Source organism: Haliotis rubra, unplaced genomic scaffold, assembly GCF_003918875.1.
Source record: "Haliotis rubra isolate DU_JTF1 unplaced genomic scaffold, ASM391887v1 Scf126, whole genome shotgun sequence".
Lineage (NCBI taxonomy): Eukaryota > Metazoa > Mollusca > Gastropoda > Lepetellida > Haliotidae > Haliotis > Haliotis rubra.
This window is the reverse complement of record NW_025765181.1, coordinates 483,424-502,323: the sequence shown is the minus strand read 5'-3', so window position 1 is coordinate 502,323 and position 18,900 is coordinate 483,424. Positions and strand designations below refer to the sequence as shown.

General features: G+C 40.6%; 1 protein-coding gene across 1 annotated transcript in view; it reads left to right on the top strand.

Moving 5' to 3' along the window:
• Positions 1-18,900, top strand: part of LOC124266515 (ankyrin repeat domain-containing protein 55-like) — a 51,385-nt gene that overhangs the window by 14,206 nt on the left and 18,279 nt on the right. Inside the window, exons 4-6 of the mRNA XM_046701309.1 lie at positions 700-809; positions 4,944-5,133; positions 10,394-10,578. Of these exons, the coding sequence (XP_046557265.1) occupies positions 700-809; positions 4,944-5,133; positions 10,394-10,578 (485 nt within the window). The remainder of the gene's footprint in view (positions 1-699; positions 810-4,943; positions 5,134-10,393; positions 10,579-18,900) is intronic.

The window sequence follows — 18,900 nt, the reverse complement described above, 5'->3', positions numbered from 1 at the left end:
TAAAAAGTTGTCTGCACCAAACCATACTCGTGGATTTTATGGGGCGATGGGGTAATCTAGTGGTTAAAGCGTTACTCCGAAGACCCTGGTTCGATTCCCTACATGGTCACATTGTTCGGAGCCCATTTCTGGTGATGTTCCTGGAGCATTGCCAAAAGCGGCGTAAAACTAAACTGACTCACTCACTCGTAGGTTTCATCCTAGTGGTAAACGTGAGAGACCTGCATCAATTGGATGCCCTGTTACATTAAGCTGACGCGCCATGATGTTATTTGAATGCTATTTTAAACGGCGTTAAACCCGACTCACTCACCCACTCACTAACACACCATAGCTTCTAACATATGCTGAGTCCTTCCTTGATAATATTGGGCGTAGGGGTAGCCTGGTGGTTAAAGCGTTCGCTCGTCACGCCGAAGGCACAAGTTCGAATCCCCACATGGGTACGTACAGTGTGTGAAACCCATTTCTAGTGTCCCCCGCCGTGATATTGCTGGAATATTGCTAAAAGCGGCGTAAAACCATACTCACTCACTAACACCTTGGTAATAATCCTTGGTCCATCATCTCTGCCAGTCCTCCGACAAACTTTGACCTGGAAGTATTTGGTTTTAAAATGTCAAAGGGTAACCGTGGCATGTTGGATGTCATGTGGGATGGCTTCCGATGTGTTATGTCTAGCTTCTGTTTCTTCCCTAGGGCTGGCACGAGGGTGTTGTGTGTTTACTGAGGAATGGCGCCAAGAAGACGAGTTGTGACAAATTTGGACGTACCCCTCTTCACGCAGCAACATACGACACAGATAGAAGGTAACATGGTATTCAAATTTGTATTCTCAAGAAACACACAAACATTTTTGAAAATAAACGATGACTGATTTCCATAAACATAAGAAATCTAAAGAAATGTTTTGACATCAGTATCATTTCAAAGTCTCCAGAGAATTTTTACACACATGTGATCTCGGATTCCGGAAGGGTTATAGATTCCCAGTAGAATCGTCGTGTCCTAACTAACTGGATCGATGCCCGTGACCAATCAGCGGGTTGTCTGATCGAGACTAGATATACAGATCACTCTCATATAGCCGGAATATTGCCGATATTAAACAACAGATAAACAGCATATTTTATATAACACAAACAACAAACAAAATGAAATCCTTATTGATAAGAGACTTGTGCTCCAGAAATATCAAACTATTTGTTCCTGGTTAGCACCGATTGAATGTTTAGTGTAAATGACCATTCACAAGTTCACTTGCATAGCAAGATCATAATTCAGGTCATGATTCTATCGGATGAAGGCGTAAAAATATACTCCGAAACGTCATGTTCCACAAATGAAAGAAATTGTCATCAATAAATTCTCGTCTTTATGACATAATTCATTACATGAACTTTGTCCTGTACTTGTCATGCAATCAATCCACAGGGCTCTTCCCGAGGATGATCACTCTTCACATCTCTAGCAAACCGTACTGATCCTCTTCACAGCTCTAGCAAACCGTACTGATCCTCTTCACATCTCTAGCAGACCGTACTGATCCTCTTCACAGCTCTAGCAGACTGTACTGATCCTCTTCACAGCTCTAGAGACCCTGCACTGATCCTCTTCACAGCTCTAGCAGACTGCACTGATCCTCTTCATATCTCTAGCAGACCTGTACTGATCCCTCTTCACAGCTCTAGCAGACCGTACTGATCCTCTTCACAGCTCTAGCAAACCGCACTGATCCTCTTCACAGCTCTAGCAGCTGATCCTCTTCACAGCTCTAGCAGACCGCACTGATCCTCTTCACAGCTCTAGCAGACTGTACTGATCCTCTTCACAGCTCTAGCAGACCGTACTGATCCTCTTCACAGCTCTAGCAGACTGTACTGATCCTCTTCACAGCTCTAGCAAACTGTACTGATCCTCTTCACAGCTCTAGCAGACCCTGCACTGAGCAGACTGTACTGATCTCTTCACATCTCTATCCCTCTTCACAGCTCTAGCAGACTGTACTGATCCTCTTCACAGCTCTAGCAGACTGTACTGATCCTCTTCCTCTCTCAGACCGCACTGCTCTAGCAGACTGTACTGATCCTCTTCACAGCTCTAGCAGACTGTACTGATCCTCTTCACAGCTCTAGCAGACCTGTACTGATCCTCTTCACAGCTCTAGCAGACTCGTACTGATCCTCTTCACAGCTCTAGCAGACTGTACTGATCCTCTTCACAGCTCTAGCAAACCGCACTGATCCTCTTCACAGCTCTAGCAGACTGTACTGATCCTCTTCACAGCTCTAGCAGACTGTACTGATCCTCTTCACAGCTCTAGCAGCCCTACTGATCCTCTTCACAGCTCTAGCAGCCCCTCTTCACAGCTCTAGCAAACTGCACTGATCCTCTTCACAGCTCTAGCAGCCCTTCACATCTCCTCTTCACAAATACATTGCTCTGGGTTTCAAACTGATCCTCTTCATATCTCTAGCAGCTTTGTCATCAACAGCGATTTTCAGAGGCCATTCCTAAAAGATGTTTCCAACAGGGTCAGTTCTTTGAGGTTGGCGTTTTGTATCTATTGTGTTTTAATCAATCGATAAACTGACCACATACATTCACATTTGTACTTCTAGATGTTAGTTTTGTTCCTCGTCTAACTTACTTAAAAGTCCTAAATCCCCAAAGTTAAACCACGGCCAGTTATGTGCTGTCAATGGCAAACCACTCAGTTCACCTGCTGTGCACAACAACAAAATACACTGACCACTGACTCGTGATTCTGACGGTAATGCAGGAACATCCATAAAAACCCATTGTGAAAGCGGTAATTCCGTGTAACTGTAAACACAATTTCTGAAAATATTTACGTCAACAACAATGATAACTCAGCATAATGAACACTGAGAAGCAAGTACGAGGATCAGGCAATAAGTTTCAGAAAAATCAATAATTATCAATTTGATGTACCATAAATAGAAACGTTATTCAGTAACGATTACTCGGTGTTCCGGACACCTGTGAATCCGACGATTCTGGAGGGGACACAACATTCCTGATTAGGTGGGTGAGTGAGTGAGTTCACAATATTCCAGCTATATGGCGGTGGTCTGTAAATAATCGAGTCTGGGCCAGACAATCCAGTGATCAACATCATGAGCATTGATATACACAATTGGGATACGATGACATGTGCCAACCAAGTCAGCGAGCCTGACTACCCGATCCCGTTAGTCGCCTCTTACGACAAGCATGGGTTGCTGAAGATAACATTCCTGTTTAACGGAGCTGCCCTGTTTAATCATAATGATCACATCCCCGACCGAGTCATACCAAAAGACGTTAAAATATGGTACTTGTTTGTTCCTGCCTGGCGCTCGGCATTAATGGGTACAACAAGGACTGGTCGACTCGGAGTCAGTATAATGTGTCCGAGTGGGGTATTCATGCTTCACTGCGGCATGGCATCTCAGAGGGCTAGCACTATAAAACCAGCTTAAGTCTGGGCTAGTACAAGCAGCCGCACATACACATACACACGTATGCACGTCGTCATATGAGCGAAATATTCTCAAGCACGACGTTAAACCCAATTTCACCTCACCTCACCTCATACTGATCAGGCCAACCAGTAAAGCTGCAATGCTGGATGTTTGTCAGCACCGTGCTCTTGGGTTTGTTGTGAACATCTAAGACCGTCATCATTTCTAGTTTTCTTCCCACATTCAGGTGATACGTTACGCGTTAAGCCTTAAACCCAACTCACTCACTCATTCATATTCAATATACACTCGCTTTGGAGGAGAGAGTAAGTAATTTCTCTTAATTAACAGCATCAGGAACTGCTACCAAATGTAGGAAAATGTGAGACCTCACTAAACCGGACATAAGCAATCCAGGACCTAGTCAAAGTGTTCCTGTGTCAGCCGGACACATTTAATCCATACCTCGTTTATCAGGGGGTTGCTGGTCGGGACAGAATTAGCCTTGATACCCCAGACCTGGTTAATCCGGACACCGCTAGCCTCGGTAGTCCAGGCCTAGTTAATGCTGACATTGTTAAACCAGACCTTCTTAACCCATACAGATTTGATCTCGATAATCCAATCATTAATTCAACCGCTTATCCGAATCGAATTAATCCTGAGGTCGGTATCCGCCAATAGTGTTACCTATCATAGGATTAATCCATTCATTTTCAACCGCAACACCTTTTTGACAAAAAGTGAAAAATGCATTTATTACAGTTCCCATGTAATATCCAGAAGGAAACTAAAACTGTATAGCGGAAGAAGGGTTATATTCAGGTCGTTAGAATACAGTAAACCAAATGTCGTTCAGCACTTGACTGTCGGAACTGTTCTGTCTAGCAATTATAGTACGCAGCAAACAGTCAGGTAAAAAACGAGTAAAAAGGCGGATTCACGTATTCATGCATGTGGAAGTTCAAATACAATCCCCACATGGGTACAATATGTGATGCCAATTCCTGGTGTCCCCCGCCGTGATATAGCTGGAATATTGCTAAAAGCGGCGTAAAACTAAACTCACTCACACTCAAATACAATCACACACTGACACAGACAAATCCCGCACTTTTCGTGCCAACATATATTACAGAGGCATGCATGCGTTGACGGACATCAAAGCAGGGTTGAATTATCAAAATAGATGCTAAAAACTTCATAAATAATTCATTCAGCACCATTCAGTTTCCGATAAATCCCAGCTTGGCATCACGCATCCCTGTTGCAGCATCAAAGAATATGGATTGACTGTTCTCTCATTCACATTCACCATACATAGAGGTTATAAAATACTTGTAAATAAAACAACTATATGAGGATGCCATGCCAAAGAGACACCACACATTATGACGTCATTATCAGATCTTACATAACAGTAAAGGTGCGATACCCGCTAACCATATACCTCACCCTGACCAGCAGTTCGTGCTGAAGTAGGAAGACATGCCTACTGCAAGAATCAATAGTCCATGTCTACTATTTCTACCTGCAGCAAATGACAGCACTTCACTGGGCAGCTTTTCACGGCCGCCCAACCCACCTCGAAGACCTGATTGCCAGACAAGCGGACATATTTGCCCAAGATATAGACGGGAAGACTTCCATGCACTGGGCTGCACAGGTGAGCCGACTGTAGATAGGTAGATAGACCTAGAAATGATAATCCAGACCATTTAATTTCAACGACGGGGAAATATAGGTTTAGTTCAGCACCATACATGGAAAGGGTAAGACCAAAAGAGATAGCGATGGAAGAGATACAGGGCCCATTCTGTTTTGAACATTAGGTATGTATGCTGTTAGTGTGGAAATTGGTTTCCGGATTTACATGGAAGAAATCTGGGTTGTCATAGCATACTGAATTTCATAGCGTTGGTACCGTGTTAAAATCTTTATCGTACCACCCCTGTGATGTTCACCTTTTTACATTTTAGTCATACATTCCCACTGTTCTGTTGTACCCTTTTCGAACACTCACTGATGCATCATGCACTCTGAAGACACGCATGCCTACTGTTGTATTAAGATACTTACATGTCATACAAGCACATTCGTGAATTATTAATGTCCACTGTTATGACGTACCGCATACCAGCTGTTACATTTTATATTCTGACGTCACACATGCATGCTGTTATATAATACCCCTTGACGTCATGCATACACCCAGATATATTATTACATGTTTGGGGCCAAATATGCCTACTGGTATATATGTTTTGACGTCACTGTTATTGTCATTGTTCTGGTACTATGCTTGGCTTTTGATATAATATTACATATTTTGGTTGCATGAATGACTGATGTTTTATGATGCCTATCCGAGGTCAAAAGAACTGTTATACAATTTTTAGATAAGGTAGATTTTACCTGAGAGCAGCCTTTCAAGTGTTTTGTTAAAATTATCTTTGTAATGTTGGCAAAATATGAAATATTGTTAAATTTATACCACATGATTGTGTTATGCCTTGGTAAAGAATTCGAACATGGCTGGATTCTGGATCGGTAATTTGCGTCTAATTCTGCGTGTACAATGGCAGGGTAATCATAACTCTCAAGCCGTAAACGATAACCCATGAAATATAAATGAAATCCTGCAAATAAAAGTTCGGGATACATTTCAAGGAAGGAGTTAACGCTGGGCTAATAAATCACAGGCGTTGGGTCTCTCACAACATGATGTTGGCATATCAGGCTTACGTTTCTGAATATGAACTTGCGTCGTGTGTTGGATTGCGGCGACTAGGAAACTTACCCATGGAGAAACTTATGTTTCATATATACTCATGCCAATAATGGTTGTCACCCCCTTCAATTTTTTTTATTGGAGAGGGGTGTGGGGGTGTGGGGTTAGGTGGGGTGGGGAGGGGTGACAACCATTATTGGCATGAGTATATATAAATGAACATTTTGATCAAAGAGCTTTCTTCAATTCTTGTTCAGATCGAACGTTGTTTGACCGACATAACGAAATAATGTCCAATTCCACATCTCGACTTGTACCATATGGTATTTTAGGTGAACAATTGACTTGCCTTGTCGTGTGTTTGTGGCAGGTGCCACAGGCGGGAAAATATTCTAACCTTTTCTCGAAAACCCAGTAACTATTTCAACGTTTAATGGATTCTGCATTTAGCAGAGAGTTTTAATGATTTGGGGAAGGGTTTCTGTCGCATATATTTAATTAACTTAATTACAAGTAAACGTCTTTCAATGTTGAAATTAATGGTTGGCATGTATGTTAGAGTTTTGTCCATGTTGACTTTGCTGTTAAATGCATCGCGTTACGCGACGTATATCAACCACTGATAGGGTAACTCGTAATGGCGCATTTAGTATCCCCAGTTCGATTTCCAATATACATGCTGAAGTTTCTTGTTCACGCGCAAAAGATGTTGTTTCTTTTATTTTTTATCACTCGATGAGAAGTTACTATCATAAGTCTACGTAACTGATTGTATTCCAGGTGACCGCGAACACAGAAACAAAACAGCTTTGTTGCCAGTCGTTACATGTTCTGAGAGTTAAGGCGAAGTAATTATCTCCGAATCTCGTTTATCGATTGACCACGTGTTTAGATATTACTTATCGCATCATTTTGGACGTCTCTTCATAATGAATGAACTCAGCGGGGGATGGTCTCAGGCATACCCGCTACAAGATTCATCTTCAGGAAGATGTGTGTGTGTGTGTGTGTGTGTGTGTGTGTGTGTCCCTTAAATACGTTAATATATCCACCCATCCATCCATCCATCCATACATACATACATACATACATACATACATACATACATACACACACACACACACACATACATACATACATACATACATACATACATACATACATACATACATACATACATACATACATACATACATACATACATACATACATACATACATACATACATACATACATACACACATACACATACATACACACACACATACACACACACATACATACACACACACATACATACATACATACACATACATACATACATACATACATACACATACATACATACATACACATACATATTTGTACACACACATGTACACATACATACATACATACATACATACACAAACATACATACACCCATATACATACACACACACACACACACACATACATACACACACACACATACACACATACATACACACATACATACATACATACATACATACATACATACATACATACATACATACATACATACATACATACATACATACATACATACATACATACATACACCTGCATGCATGTATTTGTACATACACACATGTTACATACATGCATACAGACAGACAGACAAGCATGCATGCACACACATATACACACCTACATACATACATACACACATACATACATACATACACACACATACATACATACATACATACATACATACATACATACATACATACATACATACATACATACATACATACATACATACATACACCTGCATGCATGTATTTGTACATACACACATGTTACATACATGTATACAGACAGACAGACAGACATGCGTACATGCATACACCATACAGACATGCGTACATACATACTACTAGCTAGCTACACCTGCATGCATGCATACAGACAGACAGGCAGATAGACATGCGTACATACATACATCTAGCTAGCTACACCTGCATGCATGCACACATACAGACAGACAGGCAGATAGACATGCGTACATACATACACCTAGCTAGCTACACCTGCATGCATGCATACATACAGACAGGCAGACAGACATGCGTACATACATACACCTAGCTAGCTACACCTGCATGCATGCATACATACAGACAGGCAGACAGACATGCGTACATACATACACCTAGCTAGCTACACCTGCATGCATGCATACATACAGACAGGCAGACAGACATGCGTACATACATACACCTAGCTAGCTACACCTGCATGCATGCATACATACAGACAGGCAGACAGACATGCGTACATACATACACCTAGCTAGCTACACCTGCATGCATGCATACATACAGACAGGCAGACAGACATGCGTACATACATACACCTAGCTAGCTACACCTGCATGCATGCATACATACAGACAGGCAGACAGACATGCGTACATACATACACCTAGCTAGCTACACCTGCATGCATGCATACATACAGACAGGCAGATAGACATGCGTACATACATACACCTAGCTAGCTACACCTGCATGCATGCATACATACAGACAGGCAGATAGACATGCGTACATACATACACCTAGCTAGCTATACCTGCATGCATGCATACATACAGACAGGCAGACAGACATGCGTACATACATACACCTAGCTAGCTACACCTGCATGCATGCATACATACACACACACACATCCGCAGTTATGTACATAACTTACCGAATGAAAGATTATTATATTTTGTAAAAGCAACTTACATATCCTTAAAGCACAAATAATATTTCCTTGACACAGTATTGCACAATTTCGACATCAACCCTATCCATGTCTATCTGCAATTGTAGTGTGTATGGCGTTCCTTCAATCACTCGTATCAATATAAAATATCACCTTACAAAGGACGTGTTACCCAATTCTTTTCAGAGCTTAATGACCATATTGTATAGCTTCTGTAGTCATTGTTGGCATTAAATACTGGCCATTTTCCAGTCGCTGGTTACGTGTTTAGTCACGCTAAGCTTGCAAGGGGTTTTCTATTATTAGCTCCTCTGAATACCTGCCTAGTCTGTCGCTACCAACTGAGTGTATAGTTTGGCCATGCGATACGGTCAGCTAGGACGAACAGTGGACATACCCAGCTCATAACTGTGTAAACAGAAATGTCCGTTGTATATTTGAAACCCGAAAAGGTGTCATCAATTCCACTTAAACCATGTTGTGACTGGATATATTGCATGGATATATCCTTCTCTATGTAAGGTAAGAGAGCAGTATATAATGGAATGTCTGTGCATATATATATGTGGTTTGATGCTTGGTCTGTCGTGATCCATTCTAATATTACAAATGCATATGCACTGTCTTATTTCCAACGCACAATGAAATATATGTGGGCGGAAAATCGAGACTTGTTATTTTTGGTTTTGACGTTTTATATCAGCTATTCATGGGTTTATGTGGAAGGGATGATCTTAAGCTGGGAGAGCAAGATATTTGTGTTTTGTTGGTTTTCACCATTCTTTCAGTTGAAGAGTTGACATGCTTTAGCATCTGATTATGCGGGGTGCATCCCCTTGGGCAGAACATTCTCGGCTTACATCGAAAAGCTGGCATCACTATTCGATGCTGATTCATGAACTCAAGGTTTGATCTTGTCAGAATCACACAATGAACGTAATTAGAGATCTCCTGTGGTTATGGAAATGTATATTTCGCTTATATTAGAAGACAATCACATTTATTGATTGGTAGGTATATTCTTTCTTGTAGTAACTCAAGTATAGGCAGTAGAATCACGATATTCACATATACTTTGGATAAGATACTACATTATTGGTGAAAATATGTTACTAATATATTCTTCCTACCTTGCAACTGTGAAAACAGTTGGCCATGTTCGTTATACTATATACTACACGAGCTGTAAATACAAAAGGTTCTTGATTCAATGCCAGCGTGCACTGAATACAACCATTTTATATACAGAGAACATTGAGTGAGTATACGTTTACGCCGCTATTAGCATTTCCAACCACATAGTGTTAAGAGACAAGAATCCGTTTGATCCACAGCGTTCGTGAGACTACAGGGATACCGCTAATGGTGTAATTTCGTTCAGTTAAACACCCAACTACCTTCGTAAATACCATGAGAAGTCATGACCTATGATGTTCCTTATCATTTTTTTCAGAACGGCAGTAAGAAATGCTGTGACATTCTTGCGACCAGCACAGACGGATTTGAACTAATTAACTTGGCAGACCATTCAGGAAAGACAGCTGTACACTTTTCAGCTGCAGCTGGCCACGCAGAAATCGTGCAGCTGTTGTCGGGTTTCCCCGGATGTGACCTTGAGGCTCTTGATCCAGACGACAGGTAAATAAAATCATTATGTATACTTTTGATGCTTAATGCCAAATATATATGACGAATAAGCAAATTAGTCCAGGAGGAGAATCTCAAAAGAGGCCTAGAAATAGGATTTCGTAGCCTCCCCAGTACTGATTTTGTTTGACACTATTTTCAGTTAGTATGATGTCTTGGGCTCATGAAAAGGCCTGTAATACTCTCAGATTGTGGTATCAGGTTTTTTTTACAGGCCATTATATGTGGTGGGGGTCTGCGAGCCATTTCGTCACATTTCGTTTGCTCCCCGACAACACCTCAAAGTTAATCATTAATAGTTTTACTACTATCAATCTGATCACTTTCATTTTGACTTTTGTGTACTGCTAAAGGATGTAGAAATTATTTGACATAATTTTGTTTTGAAAAAAAAATCAAAATGGCCGCCATTTTGGCCGCCATTTTGTTTTGTCGTGTTTTGCTTTCTCAGCACTTCAATCTACATAAAAATGAACACCGAATGTTTCCATTTACATCCAAAGTTGATACTTTTGATGTGTTTTGACACTTGTTTCTCCTAGAGTGATGGCTTGGGCACAAAACAAGTCATTTGGTTGGTCATATCGTGGTAATTTAATGTTTTACAGCTTGTTCTTTGAGTCAGGGGTATTTTAGCAATTCTCCGACTTTTCATGGAAATGTGTGAGAGTGATTTATTTAATGGCAGTTAACATTATTTTTGTTACTAAAACAAGTTCTTTTTGTTTTCTCTTTACTTCTAGAGTGACGGCATATTATTAGGGATTTTTATATATTACCCAGAATTCAAAATGGCTGCCAAAATGGCCGCCATTGAAGTTTAACTACATATACTTATTGGAGGACTAAATTTGTACTGATATGAAATCCAAACATATCATTTGGTGTTTAATGTTTAATACAGTATAGGAATAGAGCTAAATTTCAATGATAGGGTCAGTCAAAGCTTCACACTCCTAAAATATTTGATGAAATAACATTATCCAAAAGTGTTTGAAAACTATGCTTCATGGCCAATAACTACGTCTAAGCTTTGGTTGTAGGTATTCAAATTGTTCTATCAGATAACTCTTAATCACTTTTGATACATCCATAAGCTTGCAATTAATCCTCCTTTTCACTTTCTTTCATTTCATATGTTACTTCATGTCAGAATCGGACCTGTAGAGATCCGGGTTAGAATTGATCTTCAATAACCCATGCTTGTCGTAAGAGGCGACTAACGGGATCTAGTTGTCTGGCTCGCTGACTGGGTTGACACATGTCATCGTATCCCAATTGCACAGATTGATGTTCATGCTGTTGATCCCTGGATTGTCTGGTCCAGACACGATTATTTACAGAAGACCGCCATATAGCTGGAATATTGCTGAGTGCGGTGTAAACCTAAACTCACTCACTCACTCATGTCAGAATCGGAGTCATCTACTGGCAACAGGTCAAAGGTGTTCAGGCAACAATCATTTGCCATACAAAAAGACATGCCTATGTGCACACTATATCATTCTTTCTGCTGGCATGATGACTTTTTGCTTTTACACGATGTCAGTTCAACTAATCCATGGGGGAGCAGGATCTCTCGACATCAGAATAGGGATAAGCTGACCATCACATATGCTCCAACCATGGTCAACTGGTGAAGGAATGTTCATGATTGGTTGCAGAGACTGTTTCCAAACATGGACTTTGTAGTTTACTCGTTCAATGTGATGTTTTAGACTGTTGGATGTTGGTTGGAGGTTTTCATTCAATATCTTGTGTCATGCAGACATAATTCATTTGGAAGATTGAATGGACTTGTCATCAACCTTGATGTGAACATGGACATTTCTAGTGTTCATTTTACAATGGCTCATTCAGATGGAACATTAAGAAAGAACATCAAAAGCGGTTTGTTAAATGAACTTTAAAAGGAAGCTTTTGGTCCTTCGCTGCTTATACTAGCAGAAGAGAGAATGTTGCCAGTTCATATAGTTGATGGAATGGCAAAATTGCAAATGTTCAGAAAGGAAGCTGCTTCCACATTTGGACACTTGGCTGATATGCATTGGGACAACTTCACTTCAATTCTGAATCGAACAGACTGCATTAGAGTTGATGTTGTTTGGGACTTAAGCAGGGGAGCAAATCAAAAGAGGATCGCCAACGGCGCTAGAAGTCAAGATTGTTGGCAAAAACAAACCACTGCCAAGACAATGGGACAAACCCATCAGCAGTCCTGTCAACAAGTCTAGTCTTGTAGCATGTATGAACGAACGATGGTGTTACCTGTTGGTAAAGCCTGAGTCACACCAATGTAGTTCTTAGGACGTCCTGCCCTGTCCAAAGAATAACTGTAAAGTGAGCTCGAACGGGATAGAACGTGTAACTTTTGTATAAATTACAATGCTAGTTTGATCATTAACAGTTCTCAGTACGTCTGTCACGTCTTTACCCCTGCCCCCAGACAGTTGGTGTTACGTTTAGAGTGGGTAAAATTGCCCGTTCAGCCCGTGTGGACAACGTTTTCAAGCAGTCCAATCCCGTCCATAGTCACTTTATATCCCTTCTGAACTAAACCTATCTCGTTCTTAATACGCACAACCCCGTTCTAACTCATTCTTCTGAACCAACTCATTTTCAGGCACTTCTTTCCGTTCTCTCTACTTTCTCACTCCGTTTCTAGTGCGTGCAATCGTAATAGCAATCACTTCCTGGTTCGATTTATATAAATACCCTGCCCATTCTTATTCCGTTCTCAGTTTCAAGGTGGAAACATTGACATCACCATGCCTCCAAGGAAGAAGAAGGGTGAACATCTAAGTTATAAAGGGGTCAATGCGTTTAAAAAGTTCATCAAACATGGGAGGGGTGATTCTCAAGAAATTGTAGAAGGACTCATGATCATCAAGGCGGAGCTCCTCCATCAGGTGATGATAATGTCCCACAGCTATTCACCTCTCAGGTTTAAGCCAGTTCCTCACCCAACACGTTCTTGTGTTTTCCTTCTTTCTTGCTCTACCAACTCATTGTACTCTTGCTCTGCTTCCGATCAAAATTGCAGGAAACCAGCATTCAATATTTTGACAGCTGCAAACTTGTTCATAGAAACTCTATCCCAAAGGACGACCATGTTAAAAACGCATGTATATATACCTTACCTTGTCATTTCGTAATGCACACAGAGTTGACATAGTAAGAACTGCATGAGAACTACATAAACATACTACCAACGAGTAGAACGTGATGAGAACCCATTGCAAACTGTTAGAACCATGTACTACAAGTTTCTTCAGAACGATTCATTTTGTTTTGAACATATTTTCTTGGAATAGCGACTAACTAGAGTTCAGTAGAGTTCTGCAAACGGGATGGACCAGGTGGAAACTGTGTACAGACGTATTGCAATTGATGCCGGACTGCACTACGTCCGCCACGATTCTGTTCGTAGTATGGCAATTCCGTTCTTAGTATGGCAATGTCATTTTTAGTACGTTATTACTCCGTCCCATTTTAGAACGTGTAGAACGTTCGACATGGGGAATTGACTTACAGAAGTCCTCTGAAAATCACTAACAAACATTGACACAATTGGGTGACAATTTGGATTGTCTGCATCTTGTGAACATTGGAAGTGGAGTTGTTGTCCCAAAGGATATGATTCACAGCCTCTTGCATGTTAAACAGATTGGGGCAGAGCAAAGGGATAACTAGATAAGTAGTCGATTGAACTCTTCCAGGACAAACTTGTGGTCACCTTTACATCGACTGAACCTGAAAACCTTTTTCTACATTGATTCCCAAAAGGCTGTAAAGCCCAGGGATGAGAAGCTTCACACAACAAATGGATGACAATTTGATGTTCAAGAAACACTCATTACATCTTGTGGCCAGTTTGTGAGTTCTATGCATGTACCAAATAATCCAGTGATGTCTGTAGATGACACAAGATATTGAATGAAAACAGTCTAAAACATCACATTGAACGAGTAAACTACAAAGTCCATGTTTGGAAACAGTCTCTGCAACCAATCATGAACATTCCTTCACCAGTTGACCATGCTTGGAGCATTTGTGATGGTCAGCTATTCTGATGTCAAGAGATCCTGCTCCCCGTGGATTGGTTGAACTGACATCGTGTAAAAGCAAAAAGTCATCATGCCAGCAGAAAGAATGATATAGTGTGCGCAGAGGCATGTCTATTTGTATGGCAGATGATTGTTGCCTGAACACCTTTGACTTGTTGCCAGTAGATGACTCCGATTCTGACATGAGTGAGTGAGTGAGTTTAGTTGTACGCATTCAGGAATATTCCAGCTATATGGCGACAGTCTGTAAATAATCGAGTCTGGACCAGACAATCCAGGGATCAACAGCATGAACATCAATCTGTGCAATTGGGATACGATGACATGTGTCAACCCAGTCAGCGAGCCAGACAACTAGATCCCGTTAGTCGCCTCTTACGACAAGCATGGGTTATTGAAGATCAATTCTAACCCGGATCTCTACAGGTCCGATTCTGACATGAAGTAACATATGAAATGAAAGAAAGTGAAAAGGAGGATTAATTGCAAGCTTATGGATGTATCAAAAGTGATTAAGAGTTATCTGATAGAACAATTTGAATACCTACAACCAAAGCTTAGACGTAGTTATTGGCCATGAAGCATAGTTTTCAAACACTTTTGGATAATGTTATTTCATCAAATATTTTAGGAGTGTGAAGCTTTGACTGACCCTATCATTGAAATTTAGCTCTATTCCTATACTGTATTAAACATTAAACACCAAATGATATGTTTGGATTTCATATCAGTACAAATTTAGTCCTCCAATAAGTATATGTAGTTAAACTTCAATGGCGGCCATTTTGGCAGCCATTTTGAATTCTGGGTAATATATAAAAATCCCTTTATAATATGCCGTCACTCTAGAAGTAAAGAGAAAACAAAAGAACTTGTTTTAGTAACAAAAATAATGTTAACTGCCATTAAATAAATCACTCTCACACATTTCCATGAAAAGTCGGAGAATTGCTAAAATACCCCTGACTCAAAGAACAAGCTGTAAAACATTAAATTACCACGATATGACCAACCAAATGACTTGTTTTGTGCCCAAGCCATCACTCTAGGAGAAACAAGTGTCAAAACACATCAAAAGTATCAACTTTGGATGTAAATGGAAACATTCGGTGTTCATTTTATGTAGATTGAAGTGCTGAGAAAGCAAAACACGACAAAACAAAATGGCGGCCAAAATGGCGGCCATTTTGATTTTTTTTAAAAACAAAATTATGTCAAATAATTTCTACATCCTTTAGCAGTACACAAAAGTCAAAATGAAAGTGATCAGATTGATAGTAGTAAAACTATTAATGATTAACTTTGTCAGAGGAAATGTGACTAAAATGCTCGCAGACCCCACGAAATGTGACGTAAAAAACCTGATACTCACAATCTGAGAGTATTACAGGCCATGAGCCCAAGACATCATACTAACTGAAAATAGTGTCAAACAAAATCAGTACTGGGGAAGCTACGATTTGAAATTTTTCAGCTGCCTCCTCCTGGACTAAATGATGAGTCATAAATAAAACAGCAAAGGTAAGCTATATGGATAGATAACATAAGTGGTTTAAAATCTCTGCTTGACGATGCTCGATAGATTACCTGATAATAGTGTGTCCTACGCCAGCCTCTAATGGAGGAGTTGGGCCAGGGCGACGCTGGTTTTGTGCCAAGCATCGATTTATGCAAACTGTGTCTGACCGGTGCAGGAAATAATGTTCTCGAAAACCAGGGGCCATCACTGCTTTTTGTGATCCATTTGTGTATCCTTTCACCGATATCTTGTATTTTCGCAAAATTGAATCCGTTTGGGCAGATAAGACACTCATTCCGTTGAAGTTTAATATTCAATTTTGATATATCCGTGCCTTGGTTTTATTGGTTGATGCAACGATCGACACAATCTACCAGGTGAAAATACATTACAAAATATTCATTTGTTTTACGACGAACTTAGCTCAGTGAGAGATATTCTCTCCACGTAACCCGGGTGATAAATGTACACAGTTTAAGGGCAGATCATCACATAACCGTCACACACCCTATATGTGAGGAAGAAGCTGCATTTGGCTCTCTCAAGTCTCAAGGAAGAGAACCTTCCATAGATTGAACTTAAAATAAAAATATTGGGTTGGCTCCAACTGAGAATTACATATATCGATGGAAAAGGTTTCACTGTATGCCTGTATCTAGAAACGTCATTCCGGTTATTTTATATGGTCCGGCGCATCCTTGAGAAGCCACCCCCGCCTTCATCCCAACCCTGACCCCACAGAATGACCTCATTAACATATTGTTAAGGAATATTTAATTTGTAAAATTAAATATATTATTATATACGTAAGCTGAAATTCGGTGCGGGATATGCTCAATGGATTGCTCCAAACTTATGGATGGATACACTGTCCTTAAACAAATACACAAAGAACACAATGCTTTTTATAGATGTCAACTTTTTTATTTTGAGGAACACGACGTTTCGGGGTATAATCTTTCTCCATCATTGACCCGATGAATATAAGAATATATCCGAAACGTCGTGTTCCTCAAAATATAAAAGTCCATATCTATAGATTCTTGGCTTTTTGTACCTCACGTCTATCACGTCGAAAGACTTTATAAAGAATTACTTTTAAAACCTGAAATCACGAAACAATCTCGGCTTTACAACATATCTGTATTTACATATGGGGTTACGACAGTAAAGACTAAACGACATTTGAAGAGCAGAGTCCAGATATTTACAATTGCACACCAATATTTTATATGGTTAAGCCTGCTCTACACATCGACCTCCGCCAGTCTCATATGAGACCGTATTATTATGTCCACCATACTGTGTTATTTGCCTATATACTCGACGCAGTGTTTACTGGCATTAGTTCCTAAGTAAATCTAGCGTGACAAATGCCGATAGCCACTGACCGACACGCTCCTCACAGTGTTCGTAAGCTATTGAATATAGGCTTATCGACAAGAGACATTGTCTCGACTGTGTAGGGAGCTGACCCTCTCAGTCAGTGCCTGGTTGGTTTCTCTGGGGATAGTTAGTGTTTTGTTCGAAATTAGGTAAGCCCCGACCGCAATGAAATTACTTGTATTTTTATCGTTGCTTTTGTTAATTATTGCCCTTTGTCTCGTTGAATGGTTCGCTATTGTTTTGAGAGCTTACTGGGGATTTGCGATTTTATCAGGTATTGTAAACTGGACAAGCAAGGGTACGGATAATAAGGTTATGTTTATATCTGTGTGGTTCTCCTTTGGTGGTGGAGTGGTGTGGGGTGAGGTGGTGATGGATGAGGTGATGTGGGGTGTGTGCGTGTGTGAGAGAGAGAGGAAAGAAAGAGAGAGAGAGGAGAGATAGAGAGAGAGGGAGAGAGAGAGAGAGAGAGAGAGAGAGAGAGAGAGAGAGAGAGAGAGAGAGAGAGAGAGGGAGAGACGCATGGGTTGGGATCATGGTGTGTGTGTGCGTTGCGTGTGTGTGTGTGCGCGTGTGTGTGTATGTGTGTGTGTGTGAGAGAGAGAGAGAGAGAGAGAGAGAGAGAGAGAGAGAGAGAGAGAGAGAGAGAGAGAGAGATGCGTGGGTAGGGATCATGGTGTGTGTACGTTTGCGTGCGTGTATGTGTGTAGGATGCGCGTGTGCGTGTGTGAGGTGAGGGGGAGAGGTCAAAGGTAGGAGTCAGGCATGAGGGCAAGGTTGGAGGGTTGCTATTTCATTATTGGTCATGTTACACGCATTCAGAACTGGTATTATACATCGGACAGGCACGGTTTGAGTAAAGTGTACTGACATATGAGGTAGGGACCGACGATGAGCCGTAACTGATACATGCCCCATGTTTATTGATATGTTGACCTGCTACATTTTATTAATTAATGAGATGTTTACCAATTATTGAGCTGATTTACTTACCAATGAAGGGACACTCAGGATATTTGTGAAAATGTGCATATTATGAGGCTCAATGGTCATAGATTCTAGTCCTGTATTCTTGTAAGATGTAGAAGTAGATGTTCCTGGCATGCCCGGATGTGAGCATGTTCCAAATCTGTACATTATTCTAAATAATGAGTAGAACTATCTCAAACAGCTATCATTCAGACATCATGCAGCTATCATTCAGACATCGCACAGCTATCATTCAGACATCGCACAGCTATCATTCAGATATCGCATAGCTATCATTCAGACATCACACGGCTATCATTCAGACATCATACAGCTATCATTCAGACATCACACGGCTATCATTCAGACATC